General features: G+C 45.1%; 3 protein-coding genes across 3 annotated transcripts in view; all 3 read left to right on the top strand.

Moving 5' to 3' along the window:
* Positions 1-1,441: 1,441 nt before the first annotated feature.
* On the top strand, positions 1,442-9,801 carry LOC121307628 (multidrug resistance-associated protein 5-like). Its single transcript, XM_041239847.1, has 13 exons — positions 1,442-1,621; positions 1,887-2,033; positions 2,517-2,646; positions 2,772-2,925; positions 3,192-3,320; positions 3,527-3,713; positions 5,390-5,479; positions 6,136-6,325; positions 6,498-6,657; positions 7,117-7,195; positions 7,445-7,558; positions 7,668-7,832; positions 8,266-9,801. Exons 1-13 carry the CDS (start codon positions 1,445-1,447, stop codon positions 8,365-8,367), a joined length of 1,824 nt encoding a protein of 607 aa, XP_041095781.1. The 5' UTR covers positions 1,442-1,444; the 3' UTR covers positions 8,368-9,801.
* A 2,502-nt stretch (positions 9,802-12,303) lies between these two features.
* Positions 12,304-24,994, top strand: LOC121307539 (aminopeptidase RNPEPL1-like). The gene is made up of 10 exons (XM_041239727.1): positions 12,304-13,244; positions 19,371-19,511; positions 19,864-20,015; positions 21,092-21,208; positions 21,358-21,593; positions 21,856-21,969; positions 22,183-22,295; positions 23,630-23,738; positions 24,133-24,357; positions 24,599-24,994. Exons 1-10 carry the CDS (start codon positions 12,762-12,764, stop codon positions 24,874-24,876), a joined length of 1,968 nt encoding a protein of 655 aa, XP_041095661.1. The 5' UTR covers positions 12,304-12,761; the 3' UTR covers positions 24,877-24,994.
* Positions 24,880-25,000, top strand: part of LOC121307566 (multidrug resistance-associated protein 5-like) — a 5,234-nt gene continuing 5,113 nt past the window's right edge. The window contains exon 1 of the mRNA XM_041239766.1: positions 24,880-24,949. Coding sequence (XP_041095700.1) covers positions 24,880-24,949 — 70 coding nt within the window. The remainder of the gene's footprint in view (positions 24,950-25,000) is intronic.

The following is a 25,000-nucleotide window of genomic DNA, read 5'->3' as shown; positions in this document are numbered from 1 at the left end:
GGGCTTTGACTAGGCCATTCCAAGACATTTAAATGTTTCCCCTTAAACCACTCGAGTGTTGCTTTAGCAGTATGCTTAGGGTCATTGTCCTGCTGGAAGGTGAACCTCCGTCCCAGTCTCAAATCTCTGGAAGACTGAAACAGGTTTCCCTCAAGAATTTCCCTGTATTTAGCGCCATCCATCATTCCTTCAATTCTGACCAGTTTCCCAGTCCCTGCTGATGAAAAACATCCCCACAGCATGATGCTGCCACCACCATGCTTCACTGTGGGGATGGTGTTCTCGGGGTGATGAGAGGTGTTGGGTTTGCGCCAGACATAGCATTTTCCTTGATGGCCAAAAAGCTCAATTTTAGTCTCATCTGACCAGAGTACCTTCTTCCATATGTTTGGGGAGTCTTCCACATGCCTTTTGGCGAACACCAAACGTGTTTGCTTGTTTTTTTCTTTAAGCAATGACTTTTTTCTGGCCACTCTTCCGTAAAGCCCAGCTCTGTGGAGTGTACGGCTTAAAGTGGTCCTATGGACAGATACTCCAATCTCCGCTGTGGAGCTTTGCAGCTCCTTCAGGGTTATCTTTGGTCTCTTTGTTGCCTCTCTGATTAATGCCCTCCTTGCCTGGTCCGTGAGTTTTGGTGGGCGGCCCTCTCTTGCCAGGTTTGTTTTGGTGTCATATTCTTTCCATTTTTTAATAATGGCATTAATGGTGCTCATAGGGATGTTCAAAGTTTCGGATATTTTTTTATAACCCAACCCTGATCTGTACTTCTCCACAACTTTGTCCCTGACCTGTTTGGAGAGCTCCTTGGTCTTCATGGTGCCGCTTGCTTGGTGGTGCCCCTTGCTTAGTGGTGTTGCAGACTCTGGGGCCTTTCAGAACAGGTGTATATATACTGAGATCATGTGACAGATCATGTGACACTTAGATTGCACACAGGTGGACTTTATTTAACTAATTATGTGACTTCTGAAGGTAGTTGGTTGCACCAGATCTTATTTAGAGGCTAAAAAGCAAAGGGGGTGAATACATATGCACGCACCACTTTTCCGTTATTTATTTTTTAGAATTTTTTTAAACAAGTTATTTTTTTCATTTCACTTCACCAATTTGGACTATTTTGTGTATGTCCATTACATGAAATCCAAATAAAAATCCATTTTAATTCCAGGTTGTAAGGCAACAAAATAGGAAAAATGCCAAGGGGGGCCAATACTTTCGCAAGCCACTGTGTGTGTGTGTATATATATACTATGTGTGTATATATATATATATATATATATATATATATATATATATATATATATATATTATATGTATATAATATATATACTGTATAGTCCCTGAATTAACCCAGGAGCAAGCATGTGAGTAGAATATTGGAAAGACGTGATGCCAAGCTTCCTCAAACCCTGCTGACACTTTTGCCTGGCCCCCAGGTCATCTGATGCAGGTGGAGGAGAAAGGCACGGGCTCTGTGCCCTGGTCTGTGTACGGAGCCTACATCCAAGCGTCTGGGGGCCCCGTGGCCTTCCTGCTCATCCTGGCTCTCTTTGTGCTCAACGTGGGCAGCACTGCCTTTAGCAACTGGTGGCTGAGCTACTGGATCAAGCAGGGCAGCGGGGTAAGAGCGCAAGACTATGTATCTGAGCAGGTCTTCAGCCTTGATATAAGAATAAACTTGTTGGCTTGTAATAAAATCACAATCCAAAGAGGAGTTCTGTGTTTTATTCAGATGCGCTTATTTAACCAGGAGATTTTACCCATTGTGACGGAGGTCTTGTTTACAAGGGGGTCCTGGAAAACATATGTATAGCAGATGATAGGAGAATCTGTTAGAAACCCAGTACGGTGTCCTGTGCTAAACTCTTTTTAATCCGGTTGTGTAGAACACGTCTGTGGTGCTGGGCAATGACACGGTGCTGAGTGACAGCATGAAGGATAACCCCCACATGCAGTACTACGCCAGTATCTACACCCTCTCCATGGTCCTCATGCTGCTTCTGAAGTTTGTGCGTGGGATTGCCTTTGTCAAGGTACACTACTGAGCACTGCCTGTGCCCTGGGGTCCAGTGACAGGAGTCTGAGCCAACCGCAGCTGATACATTCCTGATAGAGAAGTAATGTTTAACGTTTCATGTTTGGCTACAGGCTCGATTAGCCTCGGTGTATAGGTAGCAAGCTCAGGTGAGTCTTATTAAACTCATTGGTAAAACCAGGAATGGATCAAACTGCTAGGCAATGTGAGCCTTAATTCCATCCCTGCAGGTGCACTGATTGACTCCAGTTATTATTCAATATGCTGCCAAGACCGTCAACTGAATGCAGTCTGGAACAGTGCAATTGTTGGGGTATTGGTAGTATAAAATAAAAATGATTAATTTGCTGTTCGCTAATTGATACAAACCAAAAGTTATCATATTGAGAGTTCTTTATTTTTTTAAACAGTTTTCATATGAGCTGTTTATTCCAGTGTGCTTGACCTGCGTGATTTAAGAATGTGTAATATGATTATTCAGGGAACCCTCAGGGCCTCCACCAGACTCCACGACGAGCTGTTCCGTAAGATTCTACGCAGTCCCATGAAGTTCTTTGACACAACCCCTGTAGGACGCATTCTCAACCGCTTCTCAAAAGACATGGACGAAGGTAAGACGCAGCCCTGGGTAAACGATTGACATGCACAGGGACTGAAAGGATAAAATTGGGGACTTTGTTCGGCCTCGCTGTTTTGTGAATGTGTGTGAGATCCATTCTGCTTCCCTGCTCCACAGTGGACACCCGGCTGCCCTTCCAGGCTGAGATGTTCATTCAAAATGTCATCCTGGTGGTCTTCTGCCTGGGCGTCATCGGCTACGTGTTCCCCTGGTTTCTCGTGGCAGTCGGGCCCCTGTTCATCCTCTTTATCATCCTGCACATTGTCTCCAGGTAAGGCATCGGGATCTCCCTCCATTGCACACTTTGGGCAATGTTTTAGGCCACTTGTCATGGGGGTGGTGATTTTTAAAGTTCTTTCCACCTTGTGAATCGTTCAATCAATAGTTTTAGTTACTTAGTGAGGGCTGCTTGAAAATACACCCCTACAGCTAATTGCATAAAACTTTACCAGAAGCTGCCTCATGTTCTTTAGTCCAGGCAGGCTGCACCAGATAAAGCCCTGACACACACCCCTCCTCCCCTTGTTTTCATTGCAGGGTTTTCATCAGGGAGCTGAAGCGTCTGGATAACATCACCCAGTCTCCCTTCCTGTCACACATCACCTCCAGCATCCAGGGGCTCACCACTGTCCATGCTTATGACAAGGGAGCAGAGTTCCTGCACAGGTCAGTGTTTACCAGCAGTTTCACCCATTCCAGGTTTTACTACAAGCTTGATTAGCCACAGTGTATATATAACAAGCTTAGGTGTATTGTACTAAACTCATAGTAAAACCATGTGAGGCTCAAATTGCTATGCAGTGGGAGTCGTCTTTCCATCCCTGGGATATTACGGTTCTCACATGCCTTTCCTTGTCTCTGCCCCCTCTCAGGTACCAGGAGCTGCTGGATGATAACCAGGCTCCCTTCTACCTGTTCAACTGTGCCATGCGCTGGCTGGCAGTGAGGCTGGACATCATCAGCGTGGCTCTGATCAGCATTACAGGCCTCATGATCGTTCTCATGCACGGGCAGATCCCTCCAGCATATGCAGGACTCGCCATCTCCTACGCAGTGCAGGTCAGTGGGAACACTTGAACCTCCGCCAGGACACGCGGAGCCAGGGAATACTCTACTGCGCCATGTGCTCTATTATACCTTTATATATTGTGCAGTGTGCAGATTATACACGTGTACAAAACATTAGGAACACCTTCCTAATATTGAGTTGCACCCCCTTTTGCCTCAGAACAGCCTCAATTTGTCGGGGCATGGACTCTACAAGGTGTCGAAAGCATTCCACGGGGATGCTGGCCCATGTTGACTGCAATGCTTCCCACAGTTGTGTCAAGTTGGCTGCTAGTGGATCTTTATTCCGAATAGCTCTTTCCATCTCATCCCACAGATGCTCAGTTGGATTGATATCTGGTGACTGGGCAGGCCACTGCAGTAAGGTGAATTCACTGTCATGTTCGTGGAACCATTCCTGGACAATCCTAGCCTTGTGGCATGGGGCATTGTCCTGCTGAAAAAATCCATTAGCAGATGGATACACTGCTGCCATGAAGAGATGCACCTCATTGGCAATGATGTTCAGATATCCTGTGGCATTCAAACGTTGCTCCACTTTTATCAAGGGGCCCAGTGTGTTCCATAAAAACACACCCCACACCATCACACCACCACCACCAGCCTGCAATGTTGACATGCGGCATGATGGATGCATGTACTCATGTGGTTTTCTCCATACCCTAGTCCTCCCATCAGCGTGAAACAGCAGGAACCGGGATTCATCAGACCAGGCAATGTTTTTTCAGTCCTCCAGTGTTTTCCTTCCTTGGCTCACTGCAACCACAGTTTCTTGTGTTTTGCTGAAAGAAGTGGAGCTCTGTTAGGTCGTCGGCTGCCATACCCCATTCATGTTAAGGTACGACGAGTTGTGCATTCTTTTATGGGTCTTTCGGCACCAATGTTGTACTGGACTGTCAGTTGACTAACTGTAGCCCATCTGTTGCTCTGCACAATTAGTGTCAGCCTTCTGTGGCCTCTTTCATCAGTGAGCCATTTTCGACCACTGGCCGTTGGCTGGATGTCCTTTGGGTGGTGGATCGTCCTTGATACACACGGGAAACTGTTGAGCGTGAAAAACCCAGCAGCGTTGCAGTTCTTGACACACTCAAACCGTTGCGCCTGGCACCTACTACCATACCCCGTTCAAAGGCACTTAAATCTTTTGTCTTGCCCATTTATCCTCTGAATGGCACACATACACAATCCATGTCTTAATTGTGTCAAGGCTTAAAAATCCTTCTTTAACCGGTCTCCCCTCCCCATCTACACCGATTTGAAGTGGATTTAAAGGGTTACATCAATCAAACATCAAAGGGATCATAGCTTTCACCTGAATTCACCTCGTCAGTAGGTTTCATGGAAAGAGCAGGTGTTCCTAATGTTTTGTACCCTTATAAAAGTTTGCCACAATAAATTTGCAGTTTTCCCATGGTATACTACTCATGATTTTTCCCTTGGTTATACTATGCATGCATTTACCATGGTTTGCCATGATTTTTAATATGGTTTCATATACTCGTCAGGGCTTTACAATGCATACGGTTTCTATGCTTTTACTGTGGGCAACTTTAAGGGTACATGTTCCTCAAGATGCCTAATGTTTATGTAGTAACACTGCCAATAGATGCACACCCTGTCAAAGAAGCTGTACAAACTGCTACCTGCTTTATGTTTGGTTCCTGCAGCTTACAGGCCTCTTCCAGTTCACTGTGCGGCTAGCCTCGGAGACAGAGGCTCGATTCACTTCTGTGGAGAGAATAAACCATTATATAAAGGTATGTGGAGTTTTTTTTTTTTTTTTTTTTTGAAAACGCGTATTTAGTGGTATAGCTTTAATAAAAAAAGCCTTTACGTACGCCTCCTTAAAGCTCGTCTGAGATGCTGGACTCTCGACCGACGAGGAAGACATGCAGATGTCTAAGAACACAAACTTTTTTCCAGAAGTTTTATTTTTATTCAATTTAGGTTTAGTTATTTAATTTCTGCGAAGTAGGCATAAATAAAATAACCATTATTTGCATGTGTTAGATGTGCACCAGATTTGTGTGATTTGTTAAAAATAATATAAAACAGTTAAATAGTTGAGTATTGCTCATTACTACCACAACCTTATTTCTTTTGTTAAATTAGGTTATGTCATAACTAATGGCCTCTTAATACATCAAAAACTATTAAGAACTAGCCTATTTCAAAAAACTGGATTTCGTGATTGTGATTATTTGTTATCTGAATAAATGTAATGCAGCAGTGACATTTTCTGAAAAACTGGATCAAAATGATCTAGATAAAAGTAATCTGGATCACAAAATATAGGATTACAGAATGTGGATCACTGTTATCCAGATTACAAGAGTAGAAAAACCTGACCCTGGGGAACAAGCTTTCTCACATTGCCGCCCGCTTGCTTGTGTGACCTTTCTCTTTCATGCAGTCTCTAGCTCTGGAGGCACCAGCCCGCATTAAGAACAAGGCTCCCCCCAAGGACTGGCCCCACAAAGGGGAGATCGTCTTTGACAACACTGAGATGAGGTACCGAGAGAACCTGCCCCTGGTTCTCAAGAAAGTCTCCTTCACCATCAGGGCCAAGGAGAAGATTGGCATCGTGGGACGAACAGGCTCAGGTCTGTTGCGTAGCCTCTTGGATTTCAGCAGTGTTTTTATTTGAGCTCATTGTTGTTGGGGCTGTCCTTTTTATTACAGTGGCATTCTAGCCATTACAAAGATGTGAAGAGAAAGTGTAAACGTTGGTGTAACAGCAGGGGTGCAGTGACTCGTTCTGGGTGTGTGTTTCAGGGAAGTCCTCTCTGGGTGCGGTTCTGTTCCGGCTGGTGGAGCCCTGTGGCGGATCCATTAAGATCGACGGGGTCAACATCAATGAGATCGGGCTGGCAGACCTGCGCAGCAAGCTCTCCATCATCCCCCAGGAGCCTGTGCTGTTCAGCGGCACTGTCAGGTACCAGACATCCACAGAGACTCTTTTAATTGTGCAACTGCAGCCGGCATAGTGGCTCTGGATAAACATCCTCCAAACAGCATTACTAACTTCCAAGTACAAGACCTTCCGGGCTGTTGGCAAAGCCTCATTGTGCTTGGGGATAGCTGTTTAACCTTTGCAACCACAGTTCAGTTTCCTACAAGACAAACTGATAGTATCAATGCACACTCATTCAGTATAACCCTTTACTAGTCTACAGAACCCTTCTGGTTAAGGACTGGGATCTGGGCGATCCAGAGTGACTTGCTTTTCCCCCAAAGTTTCCTGAAGACTTTTCAGGATATATTGCTGTATAAAAAGTGAGATGTAGAGTGTAGTTTTATAGGTGATTTTTTATTTTTTTATTTTTTTTAAAGGAAGCACGGTTCTGTGAAGTGTTGACTGGTTTTATTTGTTTTTTTTTCTTTCTGCTTCCAGATCGAACCTGGACCCCTTCAAACAGTACAATGAGAAGCAGGTCTGGGACGCCCTGGAGAGGACCCACATGAAGGAGTGTGTAAGTGTGCAAACTTGTGACATTTTAGAAAAGAATGGCGTCTAGCTTTAGTTTTATGAGAAGAATGCTTGAAGTTGAAGATGGTTTTGTTTTTGGGGAGCCAGCGGTCTGCCGCTACAGCTGGGATGGTAATAAGACTCCTATTGGTTGTCTTATTAAAGTCATAGTGAAACCATGAATGGATCAGACTGCTATGCAATGGGAGTCTATTTCCATCCCTGTATAACAGTCCTCCTCTCTCCCTTCCAGATTGCTCAGTTGCCCCTGAAGCTGGAATCGGAGGTGTTGGAGAACGGGGAGAATTTCTCGGTGGGAGAGAGGCAGCTGCTGTCTGTGGCTCGAGCTCTGCTTCGCTGCTGCAAGGTGAGGAGGGGAGGGGACAGGCAAAGTTACACTAGAGCATTCATTAGTGAATAAGAGAGCCTGCCTGCTGGCCTTGTTCTACTGGCTGTTGCAATGTGTGTATTCTCAGATTTTGATCCTGGACGAAGCGACGGCGGCTATGGACTCGGAGACAGACTCTCTAATCCAGGAGACAATCCGCGAGGCGTTCGAGGACTGCACCACGCTGACCATCGCCCACCGCCTGCAGACTGTGCTGAGCTGTGACCGCATCATGGTGCTCAACCAGGGAGAGGTATCAGAATAGATCACCGGGAGACTCTCCATTCGGGACCTGTGCAGTTTAACATGCGCACACCTTCAAAGCATGCTCATTGCTTACCTGTGTTGCACTCAGCACATGTTTACAGGTTGTTATATGCACACCAGTTGGGGCCAAACAGTCATGTTCTTTGTTTAGTTTTTACCAGACAATATTTTTTCTTTTTGACTGGGTGTGAAAATTTTTAAATTCAGCAACCAGGGAGGAAATAAGACTCCCTTTGCATAGCAGTTTGATCCACTCCTGGTTGCCCACAGAGTTTAAGACGACACAGCTGTGCTTGTTACCTATACGCTGTGGCTAATCAAGCTCATTGGGTGAAACTGCTATCCAATAGGAGTCTTTTTTCCATAATAATAACAATAATAATAATAATAATAATAAAGCAATTCTGTCTTTTCTTAAGGTTGTGGAATTTGATGAGCCCTCCACCCTTTTAGCCAATGAAAACTCTCGATTGTGCGCCATGCTGGCTGCTGTGGAAAACAAGATCACAGTGAAGGGCTGAAGGGCATGAACCCAGCGGAGCAGAAACACGACAGAATGAGAAGGACCCTGTGTACCCGGGAATGGAAACCTTTCTCTTGCCAGTAGAGCGGATTCCTGACCCTGAGACTCTGCACAGCCTTGTCATGCCCTCCTGTTAGACCCTGCGAAGTGGGCGGGTGTTGTGTGTGTGTGTGTGTGTGTGTGTGTGTGTGTGTGTGTGTAGAGGAGGGACCCCCAAATCTCGTCATGACACAGACTTCTGTTTATAGAGCAAACTGTTTTTCTTCCATGTTTTAATACTAAATGCACTCCTATAAATTAATGTGGTTCAGGGAACCGTAGATATAAAAAAAAAAAAAAAAAGCATAATCCATGTATCTATAGATACACACACACACACACACACACACACACACACAATGTATGTATATAGAATATATATAGATTACTGTAACAATGTAGTTTTATTTTGTACTTTTTCATTTGTGTACTGTGTTTTCACAGCGATGACTTTTTACCATGTACTTGTACAGTCCTACTGTACAGGAATGTGTTTACTAAAAGCCCGCAAGAGGCAGGTTTTATGTCCTGCTCGACAGTCTTTTCTTTTCTATATCCCCAGGCTTGTTACCTTGCTTCTGAAATATTACTGTCTGTCATCATGCTGTTTCGAATGTCCTTCATCACATGCCAGGGGGCAGTGCATTTGAAATGTTTCCTTTGCTGCAGGCACTTGTCTTATTTCTGGAACAATCAGACAACCAATGGGAGATATGACTAGTACCCAGGAGGGTCAGCTGGACTGGGGCAAGAGAAGGGAGGTGGGGTTTTGGGGTTCCTGTATGCTCCACTGGTACTGGGGCACATGGAGAAAGTAGGAGTTGCCCCTTCTCCCTTAGTTTAAAGATCACCGTGTGTGTGTGTGATTTTTTAAATTTTTTTTTTTTATTTTTATTTATTTTTTTAATCCTGGCTTGCGGTCGGGTTTGTGCTCAGAGGAGGTATTTCATCACATTCCCTGGCTCAACAGCAGCTGTTTAATTAGGGCAATCCTGTCTGTTTAATATTACAGCAGTATGCCATGCAGTGGAGCACTTTCTCTGTGTCCTGCTAAGAAGCGTGACTCAATCTAGTGGCATTTCGGGTGTGACTTTGCTGGGTCTTTGCTGTAGAGCCTTGTGCAGTTATCCAATAATCTGTTTAATTTTGATGTTGCCACTTTTTCGGTGCAGAGCTGTTCATTGAAACCTCAGCATTGGGTTACACTGTCATCTGCTGGTGATCACAACTAGAATAGTGATGGCTTTCTGGGACAGTCTGTGGTGCAAGTTTGACTTCCGTTGACACTTTTGATAGCCTTAGCATGACTGCATACATGCACTGTAGAGGGAAAAGTGGGAACACGGGAGAGAGGAAAGCTATAAAATGTTTAATAAAACTATTTTTGAGTTTATCCAGACTTTTCGGTTTGTGCATTTGTTTTGTAAACAAGATTTTTTAATGGACTCATTCTGCATGCAGACTCATGCCTGTATAAGCAATGTTAATGATGCTGGTGCTGCACTGAGATTACAAGGCGTGGGCTGCTTCGATACCAGAACTGTCAACAACAAGACCTCACTATAGTGGCTTCAGAAATACAAATGACAAGGGTCAGTAGTACTCAACTCTGGCTCTCGAGATCGATTCCAGTTCTGGTCTTTATTCCAACCAGGTCCTAAATGACTTTAATTGCCTCTTAGCAGCTTCAATTAACTACATTAGAACCTGTTTGGTGTAAAAATCTGGACTGGATTAGACCCCCATGTCCTCATGGTAGTGAATACATCTAACACACGGACGGAATTGTACAGAACTTCCGTTTGTTTGTCCATGGCCAAGGTGTGTTTTTTTTTTTTTTTTAAATGTCTGTTGCCACTCGACATGGTGCCAACCCCTGAAAATGACATTTTAAAAACAAGAAAAACTGCATTAGTGAGCTATTGTATCTTGTGTTTAAAGATAATTGATCAGGGAGCGCGTGAGAGTTATCGGGCATGTATATAATCCAGTCTGACGGCTGCTGTTTTACTTGGGGTGCAGAGCACATGAGCTAGGAGTTTGCATCTGGATAAAATAGCCAGCCAGTACAAGCCACAGGAATTCACTCTGAGAACGGAAAAGGGCAGCTGGGACATGCAAACTAAGATAACCACGGTTTCGGCTGGTTTGATTTTACAAGAAACAGCCCTGCTTTCAATTTCACAAACATTGTATTACGATCTAGTCATCATTTATTTAGAAACTCAGTTTTTATACAATATTAAAGTAATGCCAACAGCAGATGAGGGGAGTAGACTTGATCGTCAGACTGGACTTGAGCTTGTTAGCTGTCCTGGAGAGACCAGTAAAGCTGAGATTCCAGTGGCAGCAGGGGTCACAAACAAAGAAAGAAGTGCTTAGCAACACGTCAACTAAGCTGTCTCCTGCTGACTTTGAGGAGGTCCACCGTGGACAGGATTGTAACTGACCGCTCAAGGAAAGAGCAGCTCTTATCATGATTAGTTTAAACCATCTAGACTAGTTAGATGAAAAAAGTTTTAATTGAGAGGAGGCCATTCAGTCTGGCTCATCCGGTTCGTAGTCACTGATTGATCTCAGGACTTGGTCAGCTCTGAAAGGAACTAATTGATTCAGCAGCAGCAATGTGGCAACCGATTAACCCTTCTGTCACCACCCACTTCCACCTGTGTGCTTCATCCTGCTCTCTGTGCTGTGCTTACAATAGAGCTGTCAGGTCCTTTTAGGATTTCAACACTTCAATGAAGCCCCCGTGATCCCTTCCCTGTCCTTGAGTCAGATAGACTCAGCTCCCTAATCCACAGCACAACACTTTGCTCTTTCAACACGCTGTAAATAATACTTATCTTCATCCAAGGGAAACTGGTTCAGTCACCTGCTAGGGCTGAGAATAATTGAACTCTGGCGACCAGTTTAAAACAGGTCCATGTCCTGACTTAGCAGCTGTCCTACAAGAAATGCAACCTCTATAAAGAGTGCTTTGAGTTGACCGTTCTACGAGTTGTACTGCATGCGTTGACAAAGGCCCAGCAAGCGAAGGGAGTTCTGGAAGGTCTCTGGATGACCTCACAGTTCCTCAGCCTATTGCTAAAAGAACATCACATCCTGTTCTGTGAATTAGGCAGCTTGGAGGAGTCTGAGATGCTTCTGCAGTGCATGAGAAAGCATTGGAATATAAAGATTGTACAAATACTGTTAGGTTACAGATGAAATCATACTTCACGTAATCACGCACCAAGAGGCCGCTCAGCATTGTGCCAGCTCTCAATGTCCAACACATGCCTCCCCCCTGTATTTCCACTTGAAGCACATCGGGCTGGTTTCACAGACACGGTTTAGCACACAGTTGAGGTGCTCCAAGATTAGTGCTGAGCTCGCCTAGTGAAACCAGCCAGTCAGGGGTTAATGTTGCCCTTGGATCATTTAGATAGTTTCATCAAGGTCCAGCAGTGAATATGACATGCTGCATTGCATAGCTCCATACACGCACACAGACAGGGTTTACTGGAGGTCCAGAATGAAGCTTTGTTTGCATTGTGTAACAGGATGCCTTTCCTTCCATTGCATAATCAGCACAGACATGCAGATAGATTACATTGCGGGGGGGACTACTGTATACAAGAACAGCACAGGCTGCATAACGTGAAAAATCTAGAACAGAAAACCGCTTTGTCTTCATCTGTGCTGGAGCCAAGGCTGAATTCAAGTTTGTGCATTTGTATGTACTGTATAATTTTCCCCATTAATGCGGGCTATCGAGCAGTGTCAGGTGTCTGTATTTAGACATTCACACACATGAACACGTTGTCTGTGAGTCATTCGCATACTCAGCCTCTTGCTCGCTGGCTCCCCTACCGGTTGAAACTTTTTTTTTTTTTCTTTGGCCTCTGATTTTTTATTTCCTCTCGTGTTTTTACTTCCTGTTTTCAAAGGGAGTCACACAACTGAGTTTGTTTCATGTTAACTTCAGTCGAGTTCTCGTTTTGTTAGTGTCGGTGTTGTGTACTATTTTAAAAGAAAAATACCTCTCGAATTGCTTTGCTTTCGTTTTTTACTCTCTAGGAATACAGCAATGCTCCAGTCGTTTTTATCGGGCCCCTCATGGATTTCACGTAGTATCTTATTTATTACTTTAATTTAAAGGGGATTTTTTTTTGCTCTCGCTTTTTTCAAAAATTTTAAAGCATTTTTTCGTCTCAGTCTTTCATTGCCAGCGTGCCTGTAGAACTACCCTAGTATATTTGTACATTCTGTCTCTCATTGTTTAAGTTGTATTTTATTTATGTATTACTGTTAGTGTAATAATTATTATTTTGTTCCACGGTTGTTTGGGGTATTCTTTCTTTTTAAACCATGTCTAACTTTCAGCGCCCAACGCTTTGCTGTTGTCGGAAAGTTTTAACGATCCCCAACAACAAAAGCGAGAAGAGCAGCAACAGTATGCCGGCGATGGGGCAGTCTCCCCCAGTCGACATCGCCTCGGCTTCCAACTTCCACAGCTTCACCCTCCGGCATTTCCATCTCAGTCTGCAGCTCAATTTCAGGGATAAAGAAATGACGGGCAGTCAGGTACTGGAGCTGTGCTCGACCAAGCCCGACACACAGACATTGGTTCTGGACACGCACCAGTCCCTGCTAATCCATTCCATAGACTGCAAGGTCCACAGCGCCAGCACCGCTGCGGATGTCGGAGACCAAGTCTGCACGTCCCTAACCTACCGGGTCGACCCCTTCACCGACTACGGCTCCTCGCTCACCATCTCCCTGCCCGCCGCTATCCGACCGCAGCAGACTTTCCAGATTACCATTCGGTACAAGACCTCCGACGGACCGGCTGTAAGTAGTCGAACAATGACCGAGCCGAACTGTTTTGTATCTGCAGTTAGACTGTGTGAGGTATAGATTAGGATGCCACGTTTGTGTTATCTTAGATTTTATATTTGTGTCGCTTTTTATTGTTTCCAAATGAGCGAGATTGTATTTTTGTTATGCTGCTAAGTAAACAATTAAGGCTGTTGTTATTGTACACTGACCTGAATTAAAAGAAAACACGAATTTGTTATCACGGGATATATATATATATATATATATATATATATATATAAACCTATATGCTAACGATAACAACTTTTGCAATCGCTAGCATTGTGACTTGTTTATTTGTAATGATGATTGTGACACAGCAAAGTTCTGCGTGTCACGAGTACATCTGTTGAGTCCGGTGCACACATTTTATCTGTGTAACGATCAGGTTACCGAAAACAAACAGCAACGGTATTGACTAGTCTGCGCTCATTCCTTATACTAAAATTAGAACAGTTTGATATGCACCAGCCAAGCAAAATACGTTGCAGAAAAAAAGGCCAGCTGTTTTTAAATGTCATTGCTTGCAACACTGCTCATTCAGGACCGTGGTCTTTCTATTTCCCATTCTGTGTATGCTGTAGTAGTTATGACATCACCTCGCCTGTTAAATGCTCTTCACCGTGTGTGCAGTAGCTGCATTCGATTGGCACAGAGTGCGTCTGTTTTGGCAGGGGACATGGCCTTTGCGAATGGGTTTCCAAACATTATACTGCAGGAACAGGTCAGTGACTCGGTTATGTGTTCAGCAGGATTTGATGTTCTGATTTAGGGTCACCAGAGCAGCTGTTTTGATCATGCACAGGAGCTCAAACCTCATTCTAATATGTGGATTGATTTGTGGGGACTATATTCCATGCAAGACCCCCTTTTTCAGTGCATGGTTTTTAAAATAATTTTTTTGTAGAAATTAAGAGTTTGTGTGAACCCTGCCAATGGAGTTCAGGAAATTACCCTGCTAAAACTTTTAAAGAAAAACAAACATATTTTCGTTATGAAATCGATCCATAGATAGGGAAGCCAAGAAGGTACAATTCTACACACAATGACTGAGGGGGCTAGAAAATGTAGTGAAGGACCCCCTGTGTTGTCATAGTGGAGACTTAGTGTATATTAGGTTTCCAGTGAGAATGCCTCACTGCTGTGCCCCAGTGTTCCACACCTCCTGGTGCTATTCTCAGCACATGCTGCCAAACAAACCCCAGGGTGCTTAACTTGCAGAGGTCAAGAACAGCTGTGCATTTCAGGCATAAGTCAGGATTTTGTAGCTCATGAATTGCATGGCTCTGTTGCAACATGCCTCATGTTGTGGCCCCAGCGTAGGTGTGTTTCAATGTAAAGCGATACTGACCACTCTGTGAACATGTTAGACAGGAGGTGTTTTAATACTTTCAGTAACTTGGCACAATGGATTTGCAACAGCTTAACCAGAGCAGCTGAATGCCTTTAACTTGTCTTTGGTTGGGTACAGTGAATGGATCTGTATTTAGTAAGTGGCTGCTGCGTTCCTTGATCTCCTCAGAACCTTTGATCAAGTGAGAAAGTTTGTACTGAGTGATGCAGCTGAGCGAGGGATTTCATTGAGAACACCAGTGTTAGGCTCAATACCTGTTCTTCCATTCCCAGTTCCTGTTTAAGATCAAATCCCAATGCCCGTTTCCTTTTAATCCATTCTAACGCATCATCACAAGTGCAGATAAACATTGCAATTAGCAGTATTCTGTTAAGAGCTTCTCACAGTGCCAACATATGGCTCAAATTGAAGTCACTGTTTGTTAGTCAATTAAATCAGCTTCATGAAAGCAGTTGAACAATCACAATAATTATTATTATTGTTGTTTTGTTATTTATTTCTTAGCAAATGCCCTTGTCCAGGCCCTTACAAGTCTTGCAAAATATCACCTTTCAAAATTACGGTACAGAGTATTGCATTGAATAATATCGCATTGCAGAATATCACATTGCAGATAAGAGCATTTATGAAGTACAATAAAATCAGTGGCAAATAAGATCACATTGCAGATGAGGGCAAGATAAAGAATACAGTAAATGATTACATATATGTGAGTTTGAATGAGCAGTTAACTTATAGAAAAAAAGTGCTTATACAAGCGAAGTCCAGTAAGAGCACATAGTAAGTACAATAAATAGATGAGAATGATTTCAAATAAGAGCAGTACAAAATAAAAATGTGAATAAGGATACCTATAGGAGTGAAATTGTATACAATATACAGGAAGTAAAGACTAGGTAGGAGCTGTAGTAGAAATCAGCAAGGTATGGAGCAGTTCATTGCAAGTACAAGCTGATGGAAGTGCTGATACAATTGGGTGCCATGTAGTCGAGGGTTGTGAGGTTTACAGATGCTATCTGAACAGGTGTGTCTTGAGGAGGCGCCAGAAGGTGGTCAGGGACTGAGCAGTCCTGATATCCATGGGTAGGCTGTTCCAACACTGAGAGGTAAGGGAGGAGAAGGAGTGGGCTCTGGAAGCGGGGGCCTGGAGGGGGGTACAGCTAATCTGCCGGGGGTGAGAGGGGGTGTAGGGAGAAATGAGATAGGAGGGAGCAGGAAGGTCAAGACAGCAATAGGAGAGTACAGGAGTTTTGAATTGGATGCGACTAGCGATAGGGAGCCAGTGTAGAGAACGGAGCAGCATGTAGCGTGGGAGAAACGAGAAAGGGAAAAGACAAGGTGAGCAGCTGAGTTTTGGATGAGCTGGAGCTGACAGGTAGCAGTGGCAGGAATGCCGGCCAGAAGGGAGTTGCGGTAGTCAAGACGGGACAGTACCGGGGCCTGAACTAGCATCTGCGTGGAGTAGTCAGTGAGGAAGGGGCGAATTCTGCATATGTTGCTGAGGAAGAAGTGACAGAAGCGTGCCAGAGTAGAGATGTGCTGAGAATAGGAAAGAGAGGGGTCGAGGGTGACGCAGAGGTTCTTAGTGGGAGAGAGGGTGGTGGATTCAAGGGGAATAGCGACAGAGAGATCAGCAGTTGGGGAGGAAGAGGGGGGAATAAAAGGAGGTCTGATTCAGAGAGTTTAAGATGATGAGAGTGCATCCAAGAGGAGATGGCTGAGAGGTAGAAATACGGGAGGGTGGTATCTGAGCCAGAGTGGCGAAAAGAGGAAGATCTGGGTGTCATCAGCATAGAAATGATATTGAAGCCATGGGAGGAGATGAGGTGATCCAGGGAGCGGGTGTAGAGAGAAAACAGGAGAGGTCCCAGGACTGAGCCTTGGGGGACACCTGTCGAAAAAGAGCAAGAGGCAGAGGGTGAGCCATGCCAGGATACCCGGTATGTGCGATCAACGTGTTAGGAGGAAAACCAGGCAAGAGCAGTGTCTCATATCATGAATTGGAATTGAAAAACAGAACCCAAACCCTGGACAGCACGCATGGTTAAGGCCCGTTGTATATCGCGGTTTCACGGGCTGCACGGAAATCGTGAAATTAGTCCAGTACTTTGATTTTTACAATATTTAAGAAATAAAAATAATTTCATAATTATTTGTATTTCGTACAAAAAAACACATTAACGAAACTGTACAGCTTTGCTGTGTGCCTGCGTGTACTATTCGTCATGCGCACAGTGCTGTGCAGTGATTGTCATGTGACTATGCGATCTAGGCGGGAAATTAAAATACTACACACTGTAAACTAGAAAATGGATGTCTCTAAAAAGAGGCAAAAAAATGTGTCTGCAGCAGATCATGTAAAGCAGTATCCAGCAGGAGTTTTACACAGAGATGGAGGTAAGCCCTTCTGTACGTCCAGCAACGTTACCGTAGATCACTACCGAGAATCGGCAGTTGCCGGGTATTTAGATTCAAGTATTCACCGAAAGAGAGGCAGAAATCCAGAGCAGAACTGCGACTGCTTTACTTGCAAAGAAACAAAAAACTGTGACTTCCATGTTCCAAAAGTCCACTGAAAATTCATTTTTGACCTAAGAGGTGTTTTTTTGCAAAGCTACCCCTCTTGAAAAATTGGACAACCAAAAAGTTCAGTAAAATCTTCAGACTGAGTGTAGCAAATGGTGGAGTGATTCCTTCATCAACCCAGCTGAGATGTGAATACTTACTTAAAGTTGCTGTGTATCACAAGCATGAGATTTTGAAATTGGTAACAGTCTGGTTGCTTGTCCCTGGTCTCTGACGAGTCGATTGTTGCCCAAGATCAGTGTGGGTTACACATTGTATTTGTTTTGCAAGACCTAAATGGTGAACATGCTTCTGATGTATTAGAACTGAAAGCTGTCCTTGCAGATGCACTTTACCTACAAGCTGTTTATTACAACACTGTTTCACAAGCTAATGTAAAGTGCTTGAATAACGTTGACGTTGATTTTGATGATGGCAGTACCTTTATCTCCTACATTTGATGTTTAAAAAATAATAATAATCTGTACACATAATTTATGAAATAGTTCTGAGCACATTCCTGCGAAATTGACACATTACATATGACACTGTTGTGAATTCTAAAGAACATGTCAGCGATTTTTACAGGGCCGTAGGCATGGTTTATAAAACTGGACAGACCTGACCTGGGGGGGCTGCTCCGAAGCAGAACAGTCATCAGAACCTTTTCACATTCCCTGCATTCATACCTACGGTCCGGAGGTCTGCACACAGCTAACAGACCCAAAGAGATGCAAATGATGGGTTATGTATTCAGGGTGTGTACAGTACAGCTGCTGCTATAATTAGCCTTTACCTGGTGCCACCTTTGGCCTTTACTGTGACTCTGAGTGCAGGTGCGTCACAGGTTACTGCTGCAAAAAGGATCTGTGTGCAGCAGCAAAGGCAATGAAACCATTGTGACGGTATAAAACAACACTTAGTCACGTTAGTAAAGCTCCTTTCTTTTATCATGTTTAAATGGCTTTAAACTAAAAATGAACAAATAAATAGACAACTGTCATTAAAACTTTCCAAGTCGGATGTCCTGATGATTTGTGAGCCCCCATACAATCATTTAGAAGACTCTGTGTTTGTCTCTATCAAGTTCAGAATCAGTGTCTGGGTGTTGAGGCACAAGAGCTTTAAAAAACAATGTAAAAAATAAACTTTTTCTTCGTTCTGTTTGGACTCTGAGGTCAGTTACTCAACAACATGTCTCTTCATCCAATTAGAGGATCCCTTAGTGGAGCGGCGACTAATCCGAATGCAACTTACATTTGTTTGTTTACAGACGCTTGCATCCCGCCTCCATACCCGCCCCCTGCACACAGTTTGTTGGTAGGGTCCATTGTCTTACAAACCCTGTGTCTGGGGAGGGGGTGGAAGGAGGAGCTTCAAGGATTGCCCTCAGGGTACGTTTTCAGGCTCCTTCTTGCAGCTAAAGTGACTAAATGTTGTTATGCCATTGCAATGGTTTGGTTGTCTTTTCTTCTGCGCTGGCTGTGACCCATTGTTTGAGCGGACAACACCACAAACCCTTTATAGCCTTCCTGAGTCATTGCCTGCAGGCTGCAGATGTCGCTCAATAAATCTCAGATGTTTTTAAACTAAACTAGCTCCTGGTTAGGAGGTTATGATGAGGCTGTGTAATGCACTGGTGAGACTGCACTTGCAGTACTGTGCCTAGTTCTGGTCACCACAGCACCAAAGGGACATTGTGGCCCTGGAGAGTCCAGCCAAGATCAACCAGACTAATCCTAGCAGGGCTTAGAGGAAAGAGCGACACAAACAGGATGAAGGAAATTAGTCTTAGCCTGGAATTAAGAAGAATTAGGGGGGAGACAATTGAAGTCTTTTAAAATCTTGAAAGGAGTTGACAAAGTTAACCCTAACCACTGCTGTAGGCGCAGCACAGAAACCAGGACCAGAGGACACACTGTTGGAAATGAAGTGGAGGAAGAACTTAGGACACAGAGAAGGAGACACTTTTTCACACACAGAGAGGTGAGGGTATAGAATGGGTATCTAGTCATGTTGTTGAAGAAGAATCACTGGGATCCTTTAAGACCCGACTTGACAAAGTTATGAGATCAAGCAGCTGCTACGCGGGAAACCTGACGAGCTCAGATGGTCCGAATGGCCTCCTCTTTCGTTTTGTTTCTCATGTTCTTACTCTCGTCTGTCTTCTTTCTGTGCAGATCTGGTGGTTGGACTCGGAGCTGACGTGTGGAAACTCCAACCCGTTTGTCTTCACGCAGGGACACTCTGTCTGCAACCGCTCCTTCTTTCCCTGCTTTGACACGCCCGCTGTGAAGTGCACCTACTCTGCCACTGTGCGGGTGAGCCATAGGGGCCAGCACTGACACTGTGGGACCTGCTGTTTGTGTGTCTCATGCAGGGGTGGAAGGAAGACTTGTATTGTGTAGCAGTTTGATCCATTCCTGTTTTACTGTGAATGCATGAAACTAATGCAACAGGAGTCTTATTTCCATCCCTGACTTCATTGAATGAGATGTATGAAGTCAAGAGCAGTTAACTGGGTCTGCCGTGCAGAGGATTTGCATGTTCTGGAATTCAAATGAGACTGAAACTTTTTTTTTTTTTTTTTTCTTACTTGGTTACTAAATTTTTTCCTTTTTTTGTATGGGATCAATGTAACAATGAGACTGAGAATCTTTGTGTGTGTTCCAGGTACCGGAGGGGGTGCAGGTTCTGATGAGTGCCACCCGCAGTGCATACAGCGCCCACGAGAAGGCATTCCAGTTCCACATGGAGTACCCCGTCCCTGCGTACCTCGTGGCGCTGGTGGCTGGGGACCTCAGGCCTGCTGACATAGGGCCGCGGTAAGGACCTGGTTCATCAGGGCAGGGTGTTTCATTTGCGTTTGATCCTTACAAGTGTGCTCACCTTTTAGTAAGACTCTCTTCTGCCTCACTGCACAATTCTGAAACAAGCTGGAGCAATTGGCCGGCTTAATTAGCCACACCGCTCCTGTGTTAGGTAATCCATGGAGAGGTATCCAGCTCAGTAGAGACAGAGCGGTGATTAAAGGAGAAAGTGAGTTTGAATTCCCTCCTTTGCAGTTTATATTGTTAACTACAGTTAAGGATTTGTCAGTTTAAAGTATGTTTTGACTTGTGTAGAAGTCATCCCATGCCTAGAGCACACTGGACAGCAGCTCAGTTCTGAAGTTGAAAAACCACTCCTCTTTTTTCTGTTTGAGTACAATCTTTAATTGCTTTTTTTTTATGAGAAGTTAATGCGTTCTGTGTAGGAAGTGTCTCATTCTAACAGAAATTGTTTTACTACAGTTTGGACAGCCAGAACCAAGCCCAGACTGCATGAGATGCCATCTGTTACACACCTCTATTAACAAGTAGCAATTGCATGTGTTACCCCTATTAACAAATAGCATTTGCAGCTGCCATTGTGTTTTAGGGCTCCGGGCTCCATGCACGCTGCAGGCTGTCTGATTCCAGTCTCCATGCACGCTGCAGCCTGTCTGATTCCAGTCTCCAGGCACAGTGCAGCCTGTCTGATTCCAGTCTCCAGGCACAGTGCAGCCTGCCTGATTCCGGTCTCCAGGCGCAGTGCAGCCTGCCTGATTCCGGTCTCCAGGCGCAGTGCAGCCTGCCTGATTCCGGTCTCTAGGCGCAGTGCAGCCTGCCTGATTCCGGTCTCTAGGCGCAGTGCAGCCTGCCTGATTCCGGTCTCTAGGCGCAGTGCAGCCTGCCTGATTCCGGTCTCTAGGCGCAGTGCAGCCTGCCTGATTCCGGTCTCTAGGCGCAGTGCAGCCTGCCTGATTCCGGTCTCTAGGCGCAGTGCAGCCTGCCTGATTCCGGTCTCTAGGCGCAGTGCAGCCTGCCTGATTCCTCCTCTTGTGCAGTTGCTGACCCGACTGCTGTCTTGCCTCCTGCAGGAGTCGGATCTGGGCAGAGCCGTGCCTCCTGAACTCGGCGGTCAGTAAGCTGAGCGGTCTGGTGGAGCGCTGGCTCACTGTCGCGGAGAGCCTGTTTGGACCCTACATGTGGGGAAGGTAAGAGAGGGAGGGACAGAGGAACCCCCTTCACTTAGGGTTAAGACGAAGAGGTGTAGAGGATTTTCTGGACATTTTGAGGGGAACATTTTACACATACAGACGTTTGATTGTGAACACAGTGTAATTATGTAAATCTCCCTCCGCAGGTATGACATTGTGTTCCTGCCGCCCTCCTTCCCCATCGTTGCCATGGAGAACCCGTGCCTGACCTTCATCATCTCGTCCATCCTGGAGAGCAGCGAGTTCCTGGTGATTGACGTCATCCACGAGATCGCACACGGCTGGTTTGGCAACGCCGTCACCAATGCAACGTGGGAGGAGATGTGGCTGAGCGAGGGCCTGGCCACATATGCACAGAGACGCGTCACCACCGAGGCCTATGGTGAGGGGGATACACTGCAGCACTGCTGCAAGTACCCTGTGGACTGCACTGCACTGGCTGCTTCCTTGGCTATTAAGGTCATTTAGTTTTTTGACTCTGACCACAGCAAACAACGTAACACACTGGTGCAGGTCATCAGGCTAAGGTCTCTCACTCTGCCTCCCACTGTGTGTCTCACTCCCTTCTCTGTCTCGCTCACGTTCTCTCTCTGTCTGTCTCACTGTCTTCCTCTCCCTCTCTCTCACTGTCTCTCTTTCCCCAGGCGCTGCCTTCACCTGTCTGGAGACGGTGTTTCGTCTGGATGCGCTGCACAGACAGATGAGGCTGCTGGGAGATAACAACCCTGTCAGCAAGCTGCAAGTGAAGTTCGAGCCAGGTCTGAAGCAAGGGGGTGTGGAGGAGTATATGTGTGTGCGTGGGAGCTGCTCAATCACTTTACAATATTTGTTCATTACGGGAGCTGGATAAAACTCTCAGGATGTGTTTACTGTGTTTACACTTAATGTAAAACTGCTAAGAAACTCAAAGTACTCAAACATTTGTGCCGCTGTGTGTGTGTGTGTCTGTCTGTCTGTCTGTCCCCTGGCAGGTGTGAACCCCAGCAGTCTGATGAACCTGTTCACCTATGAGAAGGGCTACTGCTTCGTGTCCTACCTCTCCCAGCTGTGCGGAGACACCAAGCGCTTTGACTCCTTCCTCAGGGTCAGTCCAACAGTAAACCAGTCCTTGTGTGTGTCTGTGTCACACTCTAGATTACATTTGGGAAAAATCGTTTAGACCAGGGGTCTCCAATCCTGGTCCTGGAGGGCCGATGTCCCTCCTGGTTTTTGTTCCAACTGTACCCTGAATTACATAATTGGACAGATTAAGTACGTATTAGAACCTAATTGGTCTAATTAATTAGTTTAGGGTACAGTTGGAACAAAAACCAGGAGGGACACCAGCCCCCCAGTACCAGGATTGGAGACTCCTGGTTTAGACAAACAACATTTTCTTTATTAACTAACAACACTGTGTGTGCAACAAGTTTGCATCCATAATGCACAAACAGTATGTATGAAGGTACAAACATTCATATGTAATGCATGCAATTGAACAATGTTCAAAGTGAAGGGAATTTCAGAAACCACAGAAGCAGAGGTTGTTGTGGTCTAGTAGTAGCTAAAGGAGGGCTTCTCAAATTATAGGGAACCCCTGTGTCTGCTGGTTTTCATTCCAACTGAGCTCACAGTTACTTAACTAGACCCTGACTTGAACTGATCATTTGCTTAAATTACTTGTTTTCAGCTCTTAAACAGTTGCAGATTGCAAGTCAGCTTATAGCATTTTATAAGTAACTTGAACTTGAATTGTGAGCTCGGTTGGAATGAAAACCAGCAGACAGAGGGGTCTCCCAGGAGTTTGAGAAGCCCTGATCTAAAGCCCCACGCATCGTCTACACGGCATCATGAAGCTCACTGCACTTGGTTAATGAAGTTGTCGAAGTTGTTTCTGGGATGTGGTTTGCTCTAATCTACACACAGCAGCTGAGAGAGGATCCAATATGAAATACACATGGCAATGTATTTAAACTTGCTGCACTAATTATGTGAATTCTGCAGCATGTATAGTTTTCAGACTAAATAAACCTCAAATAAAAAATGGAATTCATGCTTTACAGAATATACTGAAGACAATCATGACTTGCAAATCCCTGGTGCTAGACAGACCGGCCTGAGTAAGCACTGTTCCACTTCCAGACAGGGCTGCTTATCAATGCTGTTTATGGTTCAGGGATCTTCCAAGCAAAGTCTGAATTGAGGAAGGAAAAGAGACTCGGATTGCATAGCAGTTTCCCTCATTTCAGGTTTTTAAATGAGCCTTAATGTGTGTAGATAACAAGCTCAGGTGTGTCTTATTAAACTCACAGTAAAACCAGGAATGGATCAAACTGCTATGCAATGGGAGTCATATTTCCATCCCTACTGTATTTTTAAGACTGCTGCCTGTTTCTGTCCAGTCCAGTTAGGGCTAATTTCTGCTCCCTGTCCCTGCAGGCCTACATTGAGAAGTTCAAGTTCACCAGCGTGGTGGCTCAGGATCTGCTCGAGTTCTTCCTGGGCTTCTTCCCAGAGCTCAAGGAGCGCTGCGTGGCCAACCGAGAGGGTGAGGAGGGGGCAGGGACGTCTGCCTGCCTAGCTGATTATGTCTGTTTTTCCTGTCTGCTTGCCATCCCTCTGCCCGTTTGCCACCTTGCCTGACTAATTGTTTGTCTCTTTTTAACTGCTCAATGGTTAAAGGGGATCGTTGATGCCAATACAGGGTAGGAAATGGACTAGTCTTTTAAAGAGAATTATTCAAGAGATACCTTCCCACAGATATAATCAATCTCTCTCTCTCTCTCCTCTTTATCTCTTCCATCTCTCTTCCATCTGTCTCTCTTCCATCTCTCTCTCTCTCTGCTCCATCTGTGTGTCTCTATTCTGTCTCTCGTTCCATCTCTCTCACTCTCTATTCCATCTCTGTCTGTCCCTCTACCCATCTCTCTCCCTCTCTTCAGGTCTGGAATTTGAGCGCTGGCTAAATGCCTGTGGCCCCCCCCTGGCTGAGCCGGACCTCTCTCAGGGCTGCAGCCTGACGGAGCCGGTGGAGTCTCTATTCCGGCTGTGGACCTCGGAGCCGCTGGACTCGGCTGCCATCGCGCGACAAGACCTCTCAACCTGGAGGACCTTCCAGACCGTACTCTTCTTGGACAAGCTGCTGGACCGCTCGCCTCTCTCACACGGTACCCGCTCGCCTAGTGCTGAAATCACAAATACTGAAGGAAACCAAATTAATCTATAGACAGTAGGGATGGAAATAACTCTCATCGTATAGCAGATAGATCCATTCCTTGTTTCACTATAAGAGAGAGTATAAGACACACCTGAGCTTTCTGCCTATAAACTGTGGCTAATCCTCTCTCTCTCTCTCTCTCTCTCTCTCTCTCTCTCTCTCTCTCTCTCTCTCTCTCTCTCTGTCCTCAGAGGTGATGACACGGTTGTCCCGCAGTTACTCCACGCTGCTCGACTCGATGAATGCAGAGGTTCGGATCCGCTGGCTGCAAATCGTGGTACGGAACAGCTACTACCCTGACCTGTACAAAGTAAGGCGTTTCCTGGAGAGCCACGTGAGTACCTGGGGACCATGGTACCACGGGGTGGGGGCTCTTGTTAATCCATTGTACCTTGGTTACACCTGCAGGTGGTTCTGGGTTTTCGTTTGCACACCAAAGGACCTTGTCTCTTGTTGTTTGTGTAATTGATTGATGAATGCAAACTTGGATGCAGCACATAGCTGCATCCAAAACTCAAAACTCAACAGAACAAACTGCACAGGTTTGCACTTTTAAATAAACAGTGCTTTTACAGTTGCAGTGCAAAACTATA

The sequence above is a fragment of the Polyodon spathula genome, chromosome 57 (assembly GCF_017654505.1).
Source record: "Polyodon spathula isolate WHYD16114869_AA chromosome 57, ASM1765450v1, whole genome shotgun sequence".
Lineage (NCBI taxonomy): Eukaryota > Metazoa > Chordata > Actinopteri > Acipenseriformes > Polyodontidae > Polyodon > Polyodon spathula.
The sequence above is the reverse complement of the archived record's forward strand: the minus strand, read 5'-3'. Positions and strand labels throughout refer to the sequence as shown.